This window comes from Xenopus tropicalis, chromosome 6 (genome assembly GCF_000004195.4).
Source record: "Xenopus tropicalis strain Nigerian chromosome 6, UCB_Xtro_10.0, whole genome shotgun sequence".
NCBI lineage: Eukaryota > Metazoa > Chordata > Amphibia > Anura > Pipidae > Xenopus > Xenopus tropicalis.
Window position 1 is genome coordinate 42,207,599 of NC_030682.2, and position 16,909 is coordinate 42,224,507.

The 16,909-nt window shown below is 39.9% G+C and overlaps 2 protein-coding genes across 2 annotated transcripts; both read right to left on the reverse strand.

The window, feature by feature from the left end:
- Positions 1-85: 85 nt before the first annotated feature.
- Positions 86-4,242, reverse strand: hoxa11 (homeobox A11). Its single transcript, XM_002933394.5, has 2 exons — positions 2,308-4,242; positions 86-1,435 (listed from the first exon to the last, which is right to left on the reverse strand). The coding sequence occupies exons 1-2, from the start codon at positions 3,110-3,112 to the stop codon at positions 1,161-1,163; spliced, it is 1,080 nt and encodes a 359-aa protein (XP_002933440.2). The 5' UTR covers positions 3,113-4,242; the 3' UTR covers positions 86-1,160.
- A 5,712-nt stretch (positions 4,243-9,954) lies between these two features.
- LOC101733863 (homeobox A11) lies at positions 9,955-14,788 on the reverse strand. The gene is made up of 2 exons (XM_004915395.4): positions 12,378-14,788; positions 9,955-11,432 (listed from the first exon to the last, which is right to left on the reverse strand). The coding sequence occupies exons 1-2, from the start codon at positions 13,042-13,044 to the stop codon at positions 11,200-11,202; spliced, it is 900 nt and encodes a 299-aa protein (XP_004915452.1). The 5' UTR covers positions 13,045-14,788; the 3' UTR covers positions 9,955-11,199.
- Positions 14,789-16,909: the final 2,121 nt, after the last annotated feature.

The following is a 16,909-nucleotide window of genomic DNA, read 5'->3' on the forward strand; positions in this document are numbered from 1 at the left end:
GGGGGGGGGGGTGCCAACTTCTCCTGTTGTAAAAGTTCCTGAAAGATAAAATTAGACCTAAAGGATAAACAGCCACAAAACGGAGTAAAATAGGAAAGACTCTTTGTATTTTCTTTTTTATTCTTCATTGGGAACATAAACATGGTCTGTTCACGAACAGCAGCATTACAATATTAATTAATCAGGAGGAAGGTAAGAAGCCGATGACGTCAGAACTAACATTAATAATTAAGGTTAAAAATCCGTTGGCCCAACGAGTAATGGCTTTTTTTTTTTTTTTGCAACTTTCTTTTAATATTAATAAACATTTACACATATTTCAATCTCTTATTTTCTGTAAGTAAAGTTTTGAAAATCAAAAGCAAGTAAATTCACAGTATTTTAGGAATGCGAATATCTTTTTAATTAAATCCACTATGACCAGCCTCTGCCATTTGAAATAAAGAAATAAAAAATTTAAAAAAAATAATTAAAAATAAAAGAATAGAAAAACATTAGGCAAAAGATTACATTTAAAGAGACAAGGAAAGAGTGGAGCTTGCGGTGTGCTTGTCTGGTGCTACCCGCAGGTCACCTGGAAACCAGCTCAGTAAACACATCACCATGACCTGGTTAAAGAATTCATCTAATAATGTACACGATAAATTATATAGTCCTTTGCGGTGTGTATTCTCCTCTAAAGAATAATAATAATTAAAAGAAAAAGTTTTTCTTTCTGGGCAAATATTTCGTATTTCGGCGTATTTAATTCAACCCAATGCAATGTTGTGGTGAAACTGCGCGTTTTAACATTCGGCTTAAATACCTTTTAGATAAAGTAAAAAAAGAGAATCAAATAAAAATTAAAAAAAAAAAGAAAATATAAAACATATTCGAAAATGCTTGATCGAACCTAAAAAAACCAAAACTTTAAAAATAAAAATAATATAGCTTTTCTCTAACCTTTGCGACTGTATGTCATAAAATAATCTTAGTATGAGAAAATGTAGGACAAAAAAAACCAAAAACGTATGTGTGCAACCGTGGTTCGAATAGAAAAGGTACCGGGTGGGTTTATGGACACAGTACTGACAATATACAAAATCTGTCACTCCGCACAGGTGAGGGGACGGTGGAACCCAAACAGTACTGGGGGGCCCTGAGGGAGGTGCGGGGGGGCATCAGGAGAAGTTAAAGTTGGCTGTGAGCTCCCGGATTCTGTTCTCTCGGTTCATCTTCTTGAGTTTCATCCTGCGGTTCTGGAACCAGATTTTCACTTGTCTGTCTGAGAGGTGAACGCTCCGGCTGATCTCTAGGCGCCGCTCTCGAGTCAGGTACATGTTAAAGAGAAATTCCTTCTCCAGCTCCAGCGTCTGGTGTTTGGTATAAGGGCAGCGCTTCTTCCGCCCACTCTTAGCCGTCAGCCAGGTCGCTGCATTGTCACCTTTAGCATTTCCTAGGGGGAAGGAGGAAATCTGTTATTCTTACTGTAACCACACACTATATGTGAGAGCCCATCAATGTGGGTACAGTCCCTTTGCCCCTCTGCCCCATCTATCTACCTACCCATTTATCTAGCTAAGGCCCAACTACCGACCCTGTATCTATTCATCTATATACAAATACACAGTGTCATTATATATATATTGAAGCATCACCACTACACACACACACATATATATATACTTTCCATTTAAATAATGCAATCTATAATCAGTTATCTGTCCAACTTCCAGCACATGGGCCATAGGTTACTTGGGGTGCGATAGGGTCATATTGTATATGTTTAGTATATAGCACAGCAAGGGATACTCAGGGTATTGTAAGGACACAAGGATGCTTATTGCTCGGGTATATTTCCTTCTCACTATAGATAATAGCAGAACAGGCCATAAAGGCAGAGTTTGCCAGAGTATCCCACTATAAGGCATTGGTGCCAGAGGCAAGTGAGGGTGCTGCTGGGCATTAGCAGGGAGACTGCAGAATAGTGTCTGTATGTGCTTGGGGCTCCTGTGGGAAATGCGCTGTGCAGATATTTGCCCCCCACCCCTCCCTGAGCTGCATTTACACATTAGGGGCTATGAGTGCACCCTTTGGCTGGACAGGCTGTTTTACAGCAGAGGGATCATGCTTCCCTTGTGACCAAGCACAGCCACCCTCTCAGGCATGTGGTGTGAAGTTTAGGACAGACATGATTTTTATGACACACTCACGCCCAATTATTAAATAGTTCAAAGGATGATAGTAAAAAGGAGGTTTCCTGTATGATGGGTTGTGAAATCCCCTTTGGTTGGGCAGGCATTTCATTTTCAGCATTGATTTGCTCACCTACAAGCTCCTTGCCAGGAGAGTGTTTGCTGCTGTCAGAGGGAGCCGGGGATGATTCTTCTGCAGCAGAAGACGAACTGAGAGTCTCCTCTTCCCTCCTCTGCTGGGAGCCAACGGGCAACTTACTAACGGGCGACTCTGCGCTCTCTTTCCTTGCGTTTTCTGTAGGCACCGAGGACAAAGACGCAGGCGCATCGAAACGTACTTGGGACTGGGCTGGAAACTGGGGAGCTACAATGTGGCCATTGCCATAGCCCTTGGAAGAGCCATAAGCCTGGGACAGGCGGAAGTAGCCCGGTATTGGGACAGAACCCACATTTTGCTCAGGGCTGGGCTCAGAGTTAACCCTTGGGAAGCCGGGCAGTTCTGTTGCAGCTGAGCCTTTCGGGCATTTGTCCGAATCGTATAAGCAATAGGAGCTCTCCTCTTTAATGTTCTGTGTAAAGGAGCAAGAGGTGGCCGCCTGGCTCTCCGACTGCCCCACACGACAGGACCTGGGGGCATCTAGCCACACTTCCATGCCTGGGCCATAGCTCTGAGATGTAGGGGGTGTTGGGTTATTGGGGGGGATACCTTCATTCCGTTTGCCCAGGATTGGGAAAAGTCCACAGCTTTGCAGCCCATATGTCACCTCGGAAGCCTGGGGTAGGTAACCCCCACTGCCCGGGTAATAGCCCCCCGGTTCGCCTCTTCCTCCGCTGATCAAGGAATCCACCAGGAAAGAATTTGCCGCCGGACTCTCGGAGCATGACATTATGGTGGGATAATTTGGCGAAGAGAGCAGATATTCCTTTCTGGCTGACATTTCTTGTGCAAAACATGCTGAATATGATTAGAGATACCCCTGCACCACGGCAAATGCACGCAGCCAATGGAAGCTCGCTAGCTCCCAGCAACCCCTCCCAGTCCGGTTTCGTATGCAAAGGTTCATCTCAGCTCGACCTCAATATCATATATGTGTCTCTATGCGTGTACATATGTATATACATGTGTGTGTGTGCCTACATAAATATAGCGCTATATAGCGGGCTATATACACACCTACTGCAAGCATTGCACACCGTATTGTCTAAACATCACACCTTAATATTTGCTCCCTTTTGACATTTCTGTCAACATTTAAAAAAAATAACCCAAAAATAACGGCACTTCCCATAGACACAAAATAAAAATGGGAACCAATTTGTTATCAAAACGAATACACCAGTGTTTAGTTTCCACCCCAATTGCTTTCATTTCAGGTGTAGTTTATCCTTAAATATTGTGCTTCCATGAAAATAGGAGCAGCGTTAAAGGAAAAGGAATGACTTGCAGATATGCTTGAGATTTATCCAGGTGGGGACATTATATAAAGCATGTGGCCTAGATTCGTTGCTTTAGGATATGTTATTAGAAGTGGCCTTAAAATAGTGTCCCTAAACTGAGGAACAATAGGCAGCTATCATAGCCCAAAGGCCAATTTATTCACTAGCACATACAGTTAAAGTTGGTCGTTCTTTTGGTCTATACATGCCTGGTGTAATTCAACAACAGGAAGGCTTTAAAGCTGTTTGTTAATAGGCACCACTAACGCAGTCATTTGTCGTTTCATGTTTATGGCTCTCTAGTATCCTGCTATATAACCGACTTTGTTCCTATGGCTTTAAAGTAATTATAACGTTACATTCTTCTGTTAGGCGAAATATGAGCAATTGAGGGCAGTTTACAGCCGCTAGTTCCAAACTCCTTGCATTTAGAGAATCCCAAACTGATTTCCTTTGTTGCCCAGGCAGAGCATGCGGATCGTAGAATAAATGATTGTACCTCTATATAAGCCGCAGTCTGACTAGCAATGTAACCCCCCCCCAAAAAATAAATGAATTATATAAAGAAATGAAAAGTGTTGACTAGTAGATCCAGTCAGCAGACAGCACACGGATTTAGTAGCCACACATCCCCAAAGCACTTACCCTTGGCTTTCAGACGATCTGTAGACAAGAGAATGCAAGTCTGCCTTTGTAAAGCCAGGGAAATATCTGCTTTTTAAACTGAGCTACAATTTTATTAGCATCCACTTCTGACTTTCCTTCTGGGAAGGGCACATGAAACCTATAGAATGAACCGAGTTCAGATGTTTCTGTAAGAATGAGCAGCTTGAGGCCTCTCTAAGGTTGTGGCTTAACTGGACGTTGCAGCTAGAAGAGTTATTCCCCACTTCAGCACCCCAGTAAAGCATTGTGAGCCCTACCCCCTCCTGCCTTATTAAACTTGTAAAATCATCCCTTTCTGTTCTACAGCAAAAGGCAACACAGATTTTTTGCAGCAAGCTGTTTTTTAAAGGCACATTTTTTTTAAAATTCTAAATAGATATTTTATTCTTTTTTCCTAAGTAATTTCATTCCCAGAATTACATCTTACTTTTTTCTTTCTTTTATTTTTTTTAAGCAGAATTTTTAACCTGTACTGTAAAAGCCAACCCATTTTGGAGTTTTATAGAACACCGCCCTAGTATAACCAATACCATATTGGGAACACTGAAAATGGTGAAGTGAAAATTATATTAATACATGCATACATATATGTGTTATATATATATATATCTATGTGTGTGGGGTGGGGGGGTGGGGGGGGGTTGTATGCTATTGTTTGACCTCAGATGCTGCACCTCTTTTAAGTTTTATTCTTTAATTCTGGGCTAAAGTATTCTGCATCTGAAGCAGTCACAAGGCCCCATTGTCTTCACAAAGGAACAGATTTAAAAGTTCAGACAGACACCCAGTGAATGTAGTTTTACCCCATTACCAAGGAGTAATATTTCAGAGCATATTATGTGAGATCAGATTATGGATCTTGTGAAAATTCCAGAAAGGCCACATACAGTTGAACCACTAATTATGTTTTATATAAGATCTAAAATAGCTTTCGATTTTTATTTTTGTGTTTTTTTTTTACTGTGTTCTGTATTTGTAAATTTGTGTATGTATAGCTTCATAATAAAGACAATCATACTTCAGCTATGGGATATGGAGCAGAGAAGTCCTAGAGATGTGTTTATACAAAGAAATACTGATGCCTTTTATAGGCAGGCACACGTGTAGTTCATGAGGTTTAATAGCTCAGTGGTGTGCATGATCTATTCTTTCTTTAATCAGCAACAAGGCCAAGGCAAACAGTAAACTAGTATCATCAAACTCACTCAAGTAAAACTAATACAGGACATTTAAATCTTAACTATAAACGATAAATGGTCAGTTTGGAGTTTAGAGGAACAATCCGCCAAAGGAAAACGGTGCATTGTGCCAAACTACATTTTAAATACCGAATGAAATCTCTTTTCATTAAATAATGGGGTTACAGTGAATGAACGCCTTTCCCCCAGCAAGTCAAGCAGGGAAGCCAACTGCTGCATTCAGTCCCCAATACAAATTGTGTGTGTAGATATATATATATATATATATATATATATATATGTATATATAATTGTGTGTGTGCGCGAATACATAGTCGTACCACATGGATAAAACGATGGAGACAGAGATAAATAGATAGCTACATAGACAGATAAATTATATAGAAAATGTATCTGTGTGTGTCCCTAGGATGTGACGCTGCATGTAGTGTGTTCCAGTATTCTAATCTGACAACTGTACACTGAAAGGAATGCAGGGAGTTGCCAAAATACTTTCATTTTCCGTTGGAACGGATCCAGGGTGGTGCTTTCAATCAGATGTGAGACCTTTGTGCCAAGATTAGTGACAAATGCCAAGCTGAATGATTTTGCCCCACAATACTTACAGCCGCAGTTATCAGTCTCTAAATTGTTTTATTGTTGCTAAAATAAACTGCAAGTGGTTAAAAGGAGTAATATTGTCGCATCCGGTTTTACAGTAGCTACAGATATGTTTATTAGTGTTAATTAGATTGCTACTTGTCCCATAGGCAATGTACTATTTGCTTGCAATATACTATTTTTCTTTCCACCCATCAAGTAAAGCAATGTACAGAGTACATAACATCCTTTGAATTCATGGTATTTTAGGGGGTAATAAAAAAATATAAAATGCCAGTAATTATGAAATCGTTTAAAATTGAATGGTTGTCGTGTTGGGGTTTTTTTTTTTTAACATTTTTGCTGTTGATGAATTATTTATTAGAACACATGTATAACCCAAGTACGTAAATATTATTCCTGTTAACAGCAATTTAAAACTCAACACAAATGTACAACTAATTAAAATCAGTATAGATGCAATACCATCTTGTGCCTTAGTACTGTACAGGGCTGGACACAGGGCGTGTGGATTTCAGAAATCTGCATTTTATCATACTAAAATTCTACTCTCAGAGTGGCCTCATAAATCTGATTTGTCATACAGGATATAAGTATTTCTAGATTATATAACTGCGGTTTTGAGGTATCTGAGATTCTTGTGGCAGACAGTAGGTATCTGAGATTCATTGTGGCAGACAGTAAGATTAATCTGAGCTGGATTTAAAGGGGGGAATGGACATTGCACACAGGAACTTAATTTAAAAGGTTTATCTGCACACTTTAGTGTATGCAATGTAGCCAAGGGCTGTGTATTCAAACACATACTTTGTTTTGCAAACCTTGTATTTATCAATTTAAAGCGGCAACTTATAAACTTTATAGTTAGATGTCATGTGCATAGCAACTCTCTGCAATGGAGCCTGGGAGAGCTGTTAAAATGTTAACAGCATTCTTTTTGTCCTGTTAGTTTAATATTAGCCATTAATTATACTCTTACATTGTTTTCAGTATTTCTAGAGGGGGTGGCAGATATTATTTTTGGCCCAGTATCTGCTAACAGTTCTGAATTATTAACGCGTTCTCTTGGATGATCTTTAAAGCAGAACAACTCATACTGGTCTCTTTATTTTTTAATGGTTTACGTGGAAGCTACAATTAAACAATCAAGCAACCCACTACTAATATAATTTTTCACATTTGGATAAGATTAGAGTAAAGGGTAAATATCCTTTGCAACTGGCAGATGTAGTCTTCCTCCCTCGGCCATGCCACCTCTGTCTGATTATTTGTATTTACCTGCATATGTATGCTCCTCTGTGATTACGGGTAAAGGTTTATCCACTCAATTACAGCCTCAAATATAAAGAATATAACCATTCACGTATAAAATGATTAAAACAAGGACACTAAAATACACATATACGGATAAATACAACAGAAACATTGCATAGCATATCTATCGCCTGTCTCTATCTCTGTGTCACACAACCTTTCTTAATTCTGCCCCAAAAAAATCATACCCATTTGTCCTAATTTGAAGCAAGATAAAAAATCAGTATTTAATAATCATAAAATAAAATAAATACAGCTAGATCTTAAAATAAAGTGAGCGACAATATTAATAATTAACAATATGACACTGAACTGGATAATACACCTATAATTTGAATACTGGGCGCAACTTTTCACTTACCAAAATTAATTCTTGCATCCCCACCGATCTGTTCTAGTTTAGCTTCAAAACAAACCAAAGCAAATATGAGACTTCCAGGCACAGATTTTTGCAACAATTTGATGATAGACTGTTATCTTCAGACAAAATAAGTTGGCATATCTGGAGGGCTCCCTTTATCATAGCACAACAAAGGCCAAGATTCAGGGAGAGGGAAGTTCCTGGCAGCCCGGCTTTGACATTGATCGGGACAGTGCCATCTTGTGGCCACTGGATTCCTAGGTAAATGAGACAATTTCAAATTTTTGTTCTTCAGCCTAAAGAGATGCTTGAATGTCCGTCAGGCAACTGTTGGATAGCACAGATATCTCTGAATGGCTTCATACCCTGCTCAGTTTATAGCCCTACATTCCAAATATGCAAATTGCAAATCACAGACACGTTTTATTACCAAATTGCCTTAGCAACACAGAGCATGTACTTTTATTAGGTCAGGAGACCAAAGCCTCTGGCGGATAAGCTACAGGCCTCTGGGGTCTAGCATTTGCTAAGGGAACCAGTTAATGTTTAACCCAAAAAGGCAATCTTTTGTTTAAAAGCAAGAGAAAAAATGTTAGTAATTCTTTTGCCCCCCTCCCTTAAATTGTAGTTCTCATAGCCATTCTGTACTCTTTTGCTAGGATATCAAAAATTAACAAAAAATAAAAAACCCTTTTTAATAGCGTTGGACTGTACAATGTCTGCCGTTGCTTGCATAACCATTATATATACAACGAGCACAACTGTAAACAATAGATTGGCCACATACTACTCCTCATTCCTTTCAAGGTTATGTGGGATGTCTGACCATAGCTGAGAAGTTCAAAGTCAGATTATTGCCAGAATATCAAGCCAACAGGGCATCATATTAGGAAATCTAAGAACATTTTTAAAGCCAATGGCTCTGGCTTATTGAATGAAAAAAGGTAAATAAAATGTTGAAATCACTAAACATTTTTTTCCAACATAAAGATAAAGGTTTTGCAACAGATAAAACTATAGATGGGTATATGGAAAGAGCTAAAGGCGGTTATAGATAAATTGTAAACATATCCATATTTTTTCCAGTAATATACATATATATTCAAATGACTGGCTTGATGTATTCATAAAAATGGATGATAGAGATATTGAGGTGATAGATAATAGATAGATGAGAGATAGACCGCAAACATGTCCATATTTTGTTTTCTAATAATAATAATAATATGTATATATATTTAAATGGGTGGGTTCGTTTATTCATAGAGATGGATAAATAGCTAGATAGAAGGATTGATAGATAGATAGATAGATAGATAGATAGATAGATAGATAGAAAGATAGATGATAGATAGAAAGATAGATAGAAAGATAGATAGATAGATAGAAAGATGATAGATAGATAGATAGATAGATAGATAGATAGATAGATAGATAGACTGTAAAAAGAACACGTTTCGTTAAAAATGTTTGTTTATACAGGGGAAAGAATGAACGGATAGAGAGAGCAAAGTAGACAGAGCGATAGACATGATATAATTGGACAGCGAGCGATAGATAGATAGATAGATAGATAGATGATTGATAGATAGATAGATAGATAGATAGATAGATAGATAGATAGATAGACATTCATAATGTAGAAATGAGAAAGAGACAATGGACAGGTACAAAGATCGCAGTTCGGCCGAAATATTAACAGTGTAAGTAGCTTTACCATTTGTACCAGTTGTGTAATGAATATAATTTAAGACATTTCAGTTTGTATGTTTGCTTGGTGTGTTTATGTTTGCACTTTATGTATAATCTGTGTATATATATATATATATATATATATATATATATATATATATATATATATATATATATATATATATATATATATATATATATATATGTGTGTGTGTGTGTGTGTGTGTGTGTGTGTACAATGTAGATGTTTATAAAATAAAGTGACATTAATGTTACACCATCCACCTAAAAAATCTCATATCCAAGGACAAATCTTTGTATGCGGGAAGAAAATACATTAGGACAGAGTTCCCAATCAATAATCAATATTCCCGAGTCAGTGTAATCTTTTTCATTAGAAAGTGCAGGATCAGCAGAGCCAAATTAACCAGTTGTGCTAAGCAGGAGTAGCACTGAATAGGATGGGGAATATTGGAACCAACATACAAAGCAGCAATGAATGATAACAATGTCATGTGTACCCACTTGTTTATTAGTTTGTGCGCTGCTGAATACATGCAACCCAGCTTATCTGCATAAAACGTGCTTTATATACACAGAGAACAGACATTCTGTATGGAAATAGTGACATTCTGTGTTTACTCCTCCATGAAATATACCAAAAGTTTCACCCTCCCAAAAGTCTAGCGGGGTTCAAAAATGTCGGTACAAAGTGAAATCTAGGTGAAAATAAGTCAATGCTGCACTAGTAAAAAAAAATGTTGTCTCACCAGATGTGTAAAAGGTTATTTAACCCAAATAGCAAATGTTATTTATTTACATCTTTAGTAAAACTTCATATGAAACATACATACATTCAAACGCAGATATTACAAATAGGATTTTGTATCCCTTAAACTAATATAATAATTTCAAATATTTTTTTTTTATATTTGTATTTAATAACTTTGGTTCTCATAAGGACAACTATATTGCAAAGAGATTTCATTTAAACATAGATTATAACCTGTGCACGCAACTGCAGACTGCAGCCCCCATTTGTTGCCATTTGGTATGAAAAAGATAACATATATATTTGTTACTTTTTATGCAATTATTACTTTCTCTGTATGCTGATTGATTGCCTTGTAGAGTCAAACAGATTGCAATGCTTGCTTGTCTCTATCTAAACTCTCCATTTCCACATGTGACTCCCAGGCGGATTGATATTAGCAAAGAAAGTGCTGACTTCATATTTCATGTTGATATGTTGCTTCTTTGCAATAAAAACATGAATTCGAGTAACAGATTGGGGAGATTCGGCATAAAATTAACCAGGAAATTCTTCCCCTGTGGTAAGTTGTCCCCTTAAATCCCATCGGGGAAAGGATTTGGCTCTACCAAATATTGTATTTGATGGATGGTAGCCTGAAATAGTGAATGTGAGCTTATTGTATAGGAATTGTTTGTATTGATCCCGAATGACAAACCAACCAATGTCCGCTGTGTGTACCAAATAGTGTACCATAGACCATGTATTTGTTCAGCCATAACCAGGAGAATAGTAGACTAAAATTGAGGGCCTTCCTTGTTCCATCATCACTGTGCTCAGTTTACTGGGATAAAACAAAAACCACGGCAAGGGATGTCCCAGGCTTGGGTCAGTCCATAGAAACATGTATTCCAAAGCCCTGTCTGGTCCATATCTCTATCTATGAAACTGTGGGCTTGACCTTGTCAAGGTGACTGGGAATGAATCCTGAACCCCCAGCTAGTCTCATAGCAGTGGGTTAGCGGAATAGTACTGCAGGCGGTCTCTGTTAATTTTCTTCTCTTTCATCCTTCTGTTCTGGAACCAGATCTTGACTTGTCGGTCAGTCAGGTTGAGCATCCGTGAGAGCTGCAGGCGCTTTTCTTTGTTAATATAGACGCTAAAGAAGAATTCCCTTTCCAATTCTCTGATCTGGTATTTGGTATAAGGGCACCTTTTTTTGCGCGTACGCTGCCCACCTGTGGGACAAACCAAAGTATAATTGCTTTTAGAATTGCGGAGTCTAGAACATGCAATGTAAACATCGACACATTAAAAAAAAGGGCTTACACTGGGGAAGAAAGGGTTAAAGCAACTGGGATTTGCAAACATTCTGACTATATTGGGTATCATGAAGTTTGCACTGTAGCAGGCAATTAAACCTTGGCAGAAACTGTTGCATGAAGAAGCAAATGTGGCACCTTTCTGCGCTTGGGAACTAATAGTAGGACATCCTATATTGATTCACATAGACGTGAATGAAATCTCTGCTGGCCAGATACTACAAGCAGTAATTGCCCTGCTCCCCTCTAGCTCAGTAACACCAGCCCCAGTGTATGGGAACCAGTTTCATGTACTCACAACAGCGTGTTTACAAACTCATTAAGCTCTTTAGAGAACTTGTCACTTTAACTAAATTGCACTCCCATGGCGCCATATGCTGTTGGGGTGTAAACAAGAGAAGATATTCGCCAACCAACTTACTCCAATATTTTCTTCCCTTACCCTGCTGTAAAACGTGTCCCCCATTAAGCCAACAGTAAGGATTCTAAAGCTAAAAAATGTCCCCAGAAAGTCCTGATGGGAGGGCATGCCAGATCCCTGTTATATCAAAGCATGCAGGGCTTCTTTGTCTGTCATTTTATTGGCACAAATTCTTCGTTACTAGATTCTCTACAAACCGACCCCTGAGTTTTAAAAGGGAAAGGGGGAAGGATTGTTTTAAAGCCTCCATTGGTCGCTGGTATTTCACGGCCAATTTCAGTGCTAAACACGTGATCTGGGCTTTTAGAAGAAAGTTTTGTTGGGGGAAATCTAAAGGGCCTCCATAAACCTTATATGCTTATAAAACAGCATATAAAAATTTAACAGCGGCGCGCTAGATCGCAGAGCCTTTCATAGGCAGGGGCTGCGCTCATACGTACTGCTGCTGTTGGCTTTGTCCTCATTGTTGCCGGAAGATGACTGGGAACTGCTGCTGCTGCTCCTGCCGCTGCTCTCTGCTCTCCTCTCTTTCTCCTCCGGCTCTCTGCACGCCTCCGAACTTGAAGTTGTCGCTGCTGCGGCCGCCACTTTGTCGCAGCTCTTATCCACAGAATAATCCGAGGGCTGGCTTTCCGTGGTGCCATAGGCTGTCTCAAAGAACTGATCAAAGGCTTGTGGCAGCACCCCATTCCTGCCCACTGTGCTATAGAAATTGGACGAAACGTTGGCATTGGGGTGGTAGACATTAGTGGGGTTTTTGGCGAACATTTCCCCCACGCTAGCAGTGTTGGACGCAGGCAGGCAGTCCCTGTGCATGATCTCCTCTGCTGAGTAGCAGTGGGGCAGATTGTTCCTGTGGTGCCACTTACTGGACGTGTCAATGGCATATTCCCTGAAGGTAACTTCTCGCACTGGTTGGACCTGGGGGAGGTTGGAAGAATAGGAATATGTCATGGGACGAGAAGATGGGGTTTGGGGCAGGAATGAAGGAAGGCTGGAGAAATCAGGACCCGAGACGTAGTAAGTGCAACTTGGCAAATACATGTTAGAGGAGCAAGGAACACGCTCATCAAAATCCATCATTAGGCTACCTCGGGCTGTCCGCATTAGCTGAGCTTAACATCATTCCCTAATGCAGCTGCCTCTTTGAAGCAGATCCGTGAAGTAGAAATTGGAAGACGTAAGCTGACGTGGAAATCTATCCCCATCCTTAGCAGGGAGGTGCTGGTCATGTGATCACACGGGGAAATTGACAAGCTACAAGTATGGGCCCTTTTCTTTGTAGCCATCTCAAGGGAAGAAACAGATCGTCACTTGCTAGTTTCATAGGAGCATGTAATCTGCAGTGTAACTCCTGCCTTCCCCTGGGCTCTCTCGGCGTGGAACGGAAAGCAGCCTATAGCCGGCTCCTTTGCCCCTACAGCAGGGACCCCCTGTGCCCACTGTGCCCACAGATGTTATATTCTGTGCCCGGGGAAATCCGTCTCCAGCGCTCACTGCAGGGATCCCTTATGCCCAGGGCACCACGGTTCGCACAGCGGAGCATCACCAGTGCCACAGCTGGATTTTCTATTGGCATGGCATCCTTATTTATATATATATTTGCCCCTTGTCACTGTAATACCTGGTCCTGTAACAAAACCAAGGCCATTGACTGTGCCACTGTGTCTGAAGCAGCATTTACCCCGCGCTTACATATTCCCATATGGCCAGGGGAGGGTCTCTTGTGTCACACAGTGCATCTCCTTTGCCAATAAAATCATGCACATCCCCCAGAGCCAGAAAGCCAGTGCCCAGAGCAGAAATACCAGCTGTCTGGACTCAATGTGCGTCAGGGGCGCAGTGCACACTCGTTGCGTAAAAGCGCAAATGACAGTTATACACGATTTCTTGGGACTTGCACAACTATTGTCTTATTAAACAACCTTCTTGGAGTAAAAGTAACAGTGACAATGACTGTGTCAAACTGAAAACGGTGAGTTAGTCTAGGAAGGATTAATCTGGACGATTTGCCTTTACAACAAATGATCAGCCAGTAAGGGCTGGTTGTTTTATGGCATTCTGCTCTCACTGTGGTGCTGAGGGATCTGATACTATGGGGGTTGTGCGCCATTAAGGGAAGCACCCCCTCCCTTCCCTGAGTGCAGCTCTCACACACATTTCCTATCTACACTGCCCAATAGCAGCGTCCTCTCACTGCCACTGCTTCTAATCATCCGAACTGGCCAACAGATCATCTTGTTTAAATATGCAAAATAATTTCATGTTAAAGTCCAGTCCCTAAAAACCAGTTACTATATAACCTAATGTCTGGGAAACAAACCGTCTGATATGCACTCAAATGTATTCAATGGAAGCATTTGGTTTTACTGCTGTATTTTTCAAATTTCGTCACAAAATAAGTCCAGTACCAACATTAAAAGATTGCATCTGATCTAAGGTACTAATAAAATGGGTGATATTTATCCAAAGGAAAATCAACAATTTTCAACGCATACCAATCCACTGATGGATGCTCTAAGTATTTTTATGTAATTGTGTGCATAATACTCTGCTGTAAAAGAAAAGGGTGTGTGCACTTAACATTGCCTTGTGTAACAAACCACTCTGTGTGGTGCGTCCCTACATATTGCAGCCGAAACCTTGCTTTTTTATTTTTTAGTACAATCTCTCCAAAATACAAGTATTGGCAGAAAGTGTCTATTATGTGTGTGTGTGTGTGTGTGTGTGTGTGAGAGAGAGAGAGAGAGAGAGAGAGAGAGAGAGAGAAAACTCATCTAGTAAAAACTTGCAGAGAAATGGGTCACTCTTACATGAGTAGGTGGATAAAGATGGACAAATAGATAGATGATGATAGATAGATGATATAGATAGATAGATAGATAGATGCTAGATAGATGCTAGATAGATAGATAGATAGATAGATAGTTTCGGTGGTAAATATGGACAGGCATGAGGGTAGAAATTAGAGGAGAGGGCCATATTAAGATAGATAACTAGATAGACAGACATAAGTAGATGGATGGACCGAAGGCACCAGACATATAGTAATGCAAAGTTGCAGAAAAATGGGTCAAACGTATAGGAGTAGGAGAATAAAAAGCGATGGATGATAACGATAGATAGAAAGCTAGATAGATAGATAGATAGATAGATAGATAGATAGATAGATAGATAGATACATAGATAGATAGATAGATAGATAGATAGATAGATAGATAGATAGATAGATAGATAGATAGATAGATGATATAGATAGATAGATAGATAGATAGATAGATAGATAGATGATAGATAGATGATAGATAGATAGATAGATAGATGATATATAGATATAGATAGATAGATGATAGATAGATAGATAGATAGATGATAGATAGATAGATAGATGATAGATAGATAGATAGATAGATAGATAGATAGATAGATAGATAGATAGATAGATAGATGATACTGATAATGGACAAATGATGCTAGTTCCTTGCCTGGGACACAAAGGCGCCAGTATTGGCCGGACTCGCCCCGCCTCTGGTAAGGAAAACAAATTCTTGCACTTGTATTGGGGCTATTGAGGGATTGGGGCCGGAGCACCAGAGGAGCAAGGGGGCTACTGACCTGCGGGTTCTGGCTACTCTGCAGCCACCTTCAGTTTCTGTCTGACCGATTATGGCACCTAAATTCTAACTGGGGGTTAATCTGGGCCCTTTGCATTGGGGCCCCTGCTCCATTCCCCGAGGGAGAGGATGCTGCTGCCAGGCACATGGACTGACCTTTGACATTGTGGATAACAAAATAGGAAGAGGATTTTGTGGGGAATTGATGTAATTTCCTAAAACAACCAAACCTTGGATCTTATCTGAGCAGAAATCGCAGCAGGATTGAATGGCTGGTTCTGTGCCACTGGGGCCCGCGATCCGCCGGGTAAAGCCGCTCTCACACCCAGAGATGGGGCTGCGGAGGGTTTTGTATTTGAACTTAGCAAAGAGACCTTCCAATAATAGCCATACAAAGGATTTTATAGCCCAGCGGCCTGGCTCCCAGCTCCCTCCCCCATGCGAGTTAGCGCTGCCTCTAGCACTGCACCCACTGCACCCAGCAGCCCTGGATTTCTTCTTTCTTCTCTTTTTATTTCCAGGCCATGTCGGTAACCACATCCTACATAGCAACCCGGAGCCTCACGGAATTGGATGAGTTACATGTGCCGTTCTCTGATTTCTCTGCAATCCGCCTTATTCTTCCTTTGTTTAACTATTTCATTTGTAAATGTTTGTACTTGCTCGGTAAATCCTCAAGATTCCATATTAGTGAGAGCAAACTATTTATCTATATTCTTCAGCTTTTTTTTCGGATCATTTGATGTAAATACATTGACCATAGTTGACACATGAACACGACACGAAATAATTTGTTAGATTATTAACACTGCATCAATAGTTAATGAAACCGATTCCAAGCTCCATCCTGGAGGCTGAGTTTACAGTAAATTAAAAGATTTCGGCTTTGAGAACATAAAGAGCCACAGCCCCCACTCCCGTCCCCTCCTAACAGAACTGTAGGTTCATTTCGGTGTTTACATTGTTATTTAATTAAGACTGGAATTTTAAATAATTTCTATTATAGCTGTGAAAATAATTGTTCTAAATGAAGAGAAGGAAAACGCCGAGCTGGGTAATCGAAAACGCAGATGGCAAAACCAGAAGCCAAGGCCCTTCCAGCAGAACTGTGTGTTTTACTGTTGTAGCACAGCACACAAACACACACTTTCCCTTAGAGTATATCTTGTTTTTATATATGTATGCGCCTGTCTGCGTGTGTTGCAGGAGTATAGTCACATTGGATTATTAGTACTATACCACAATGTTTACACGGTTATTACAGAAACTCACACACTCTCGGTTACTAACACCTTTATTGGTTTGAATAAATTTAATTGGATAGTTTTTTTTTTATTAGGCTCTTATTAGCGAATATT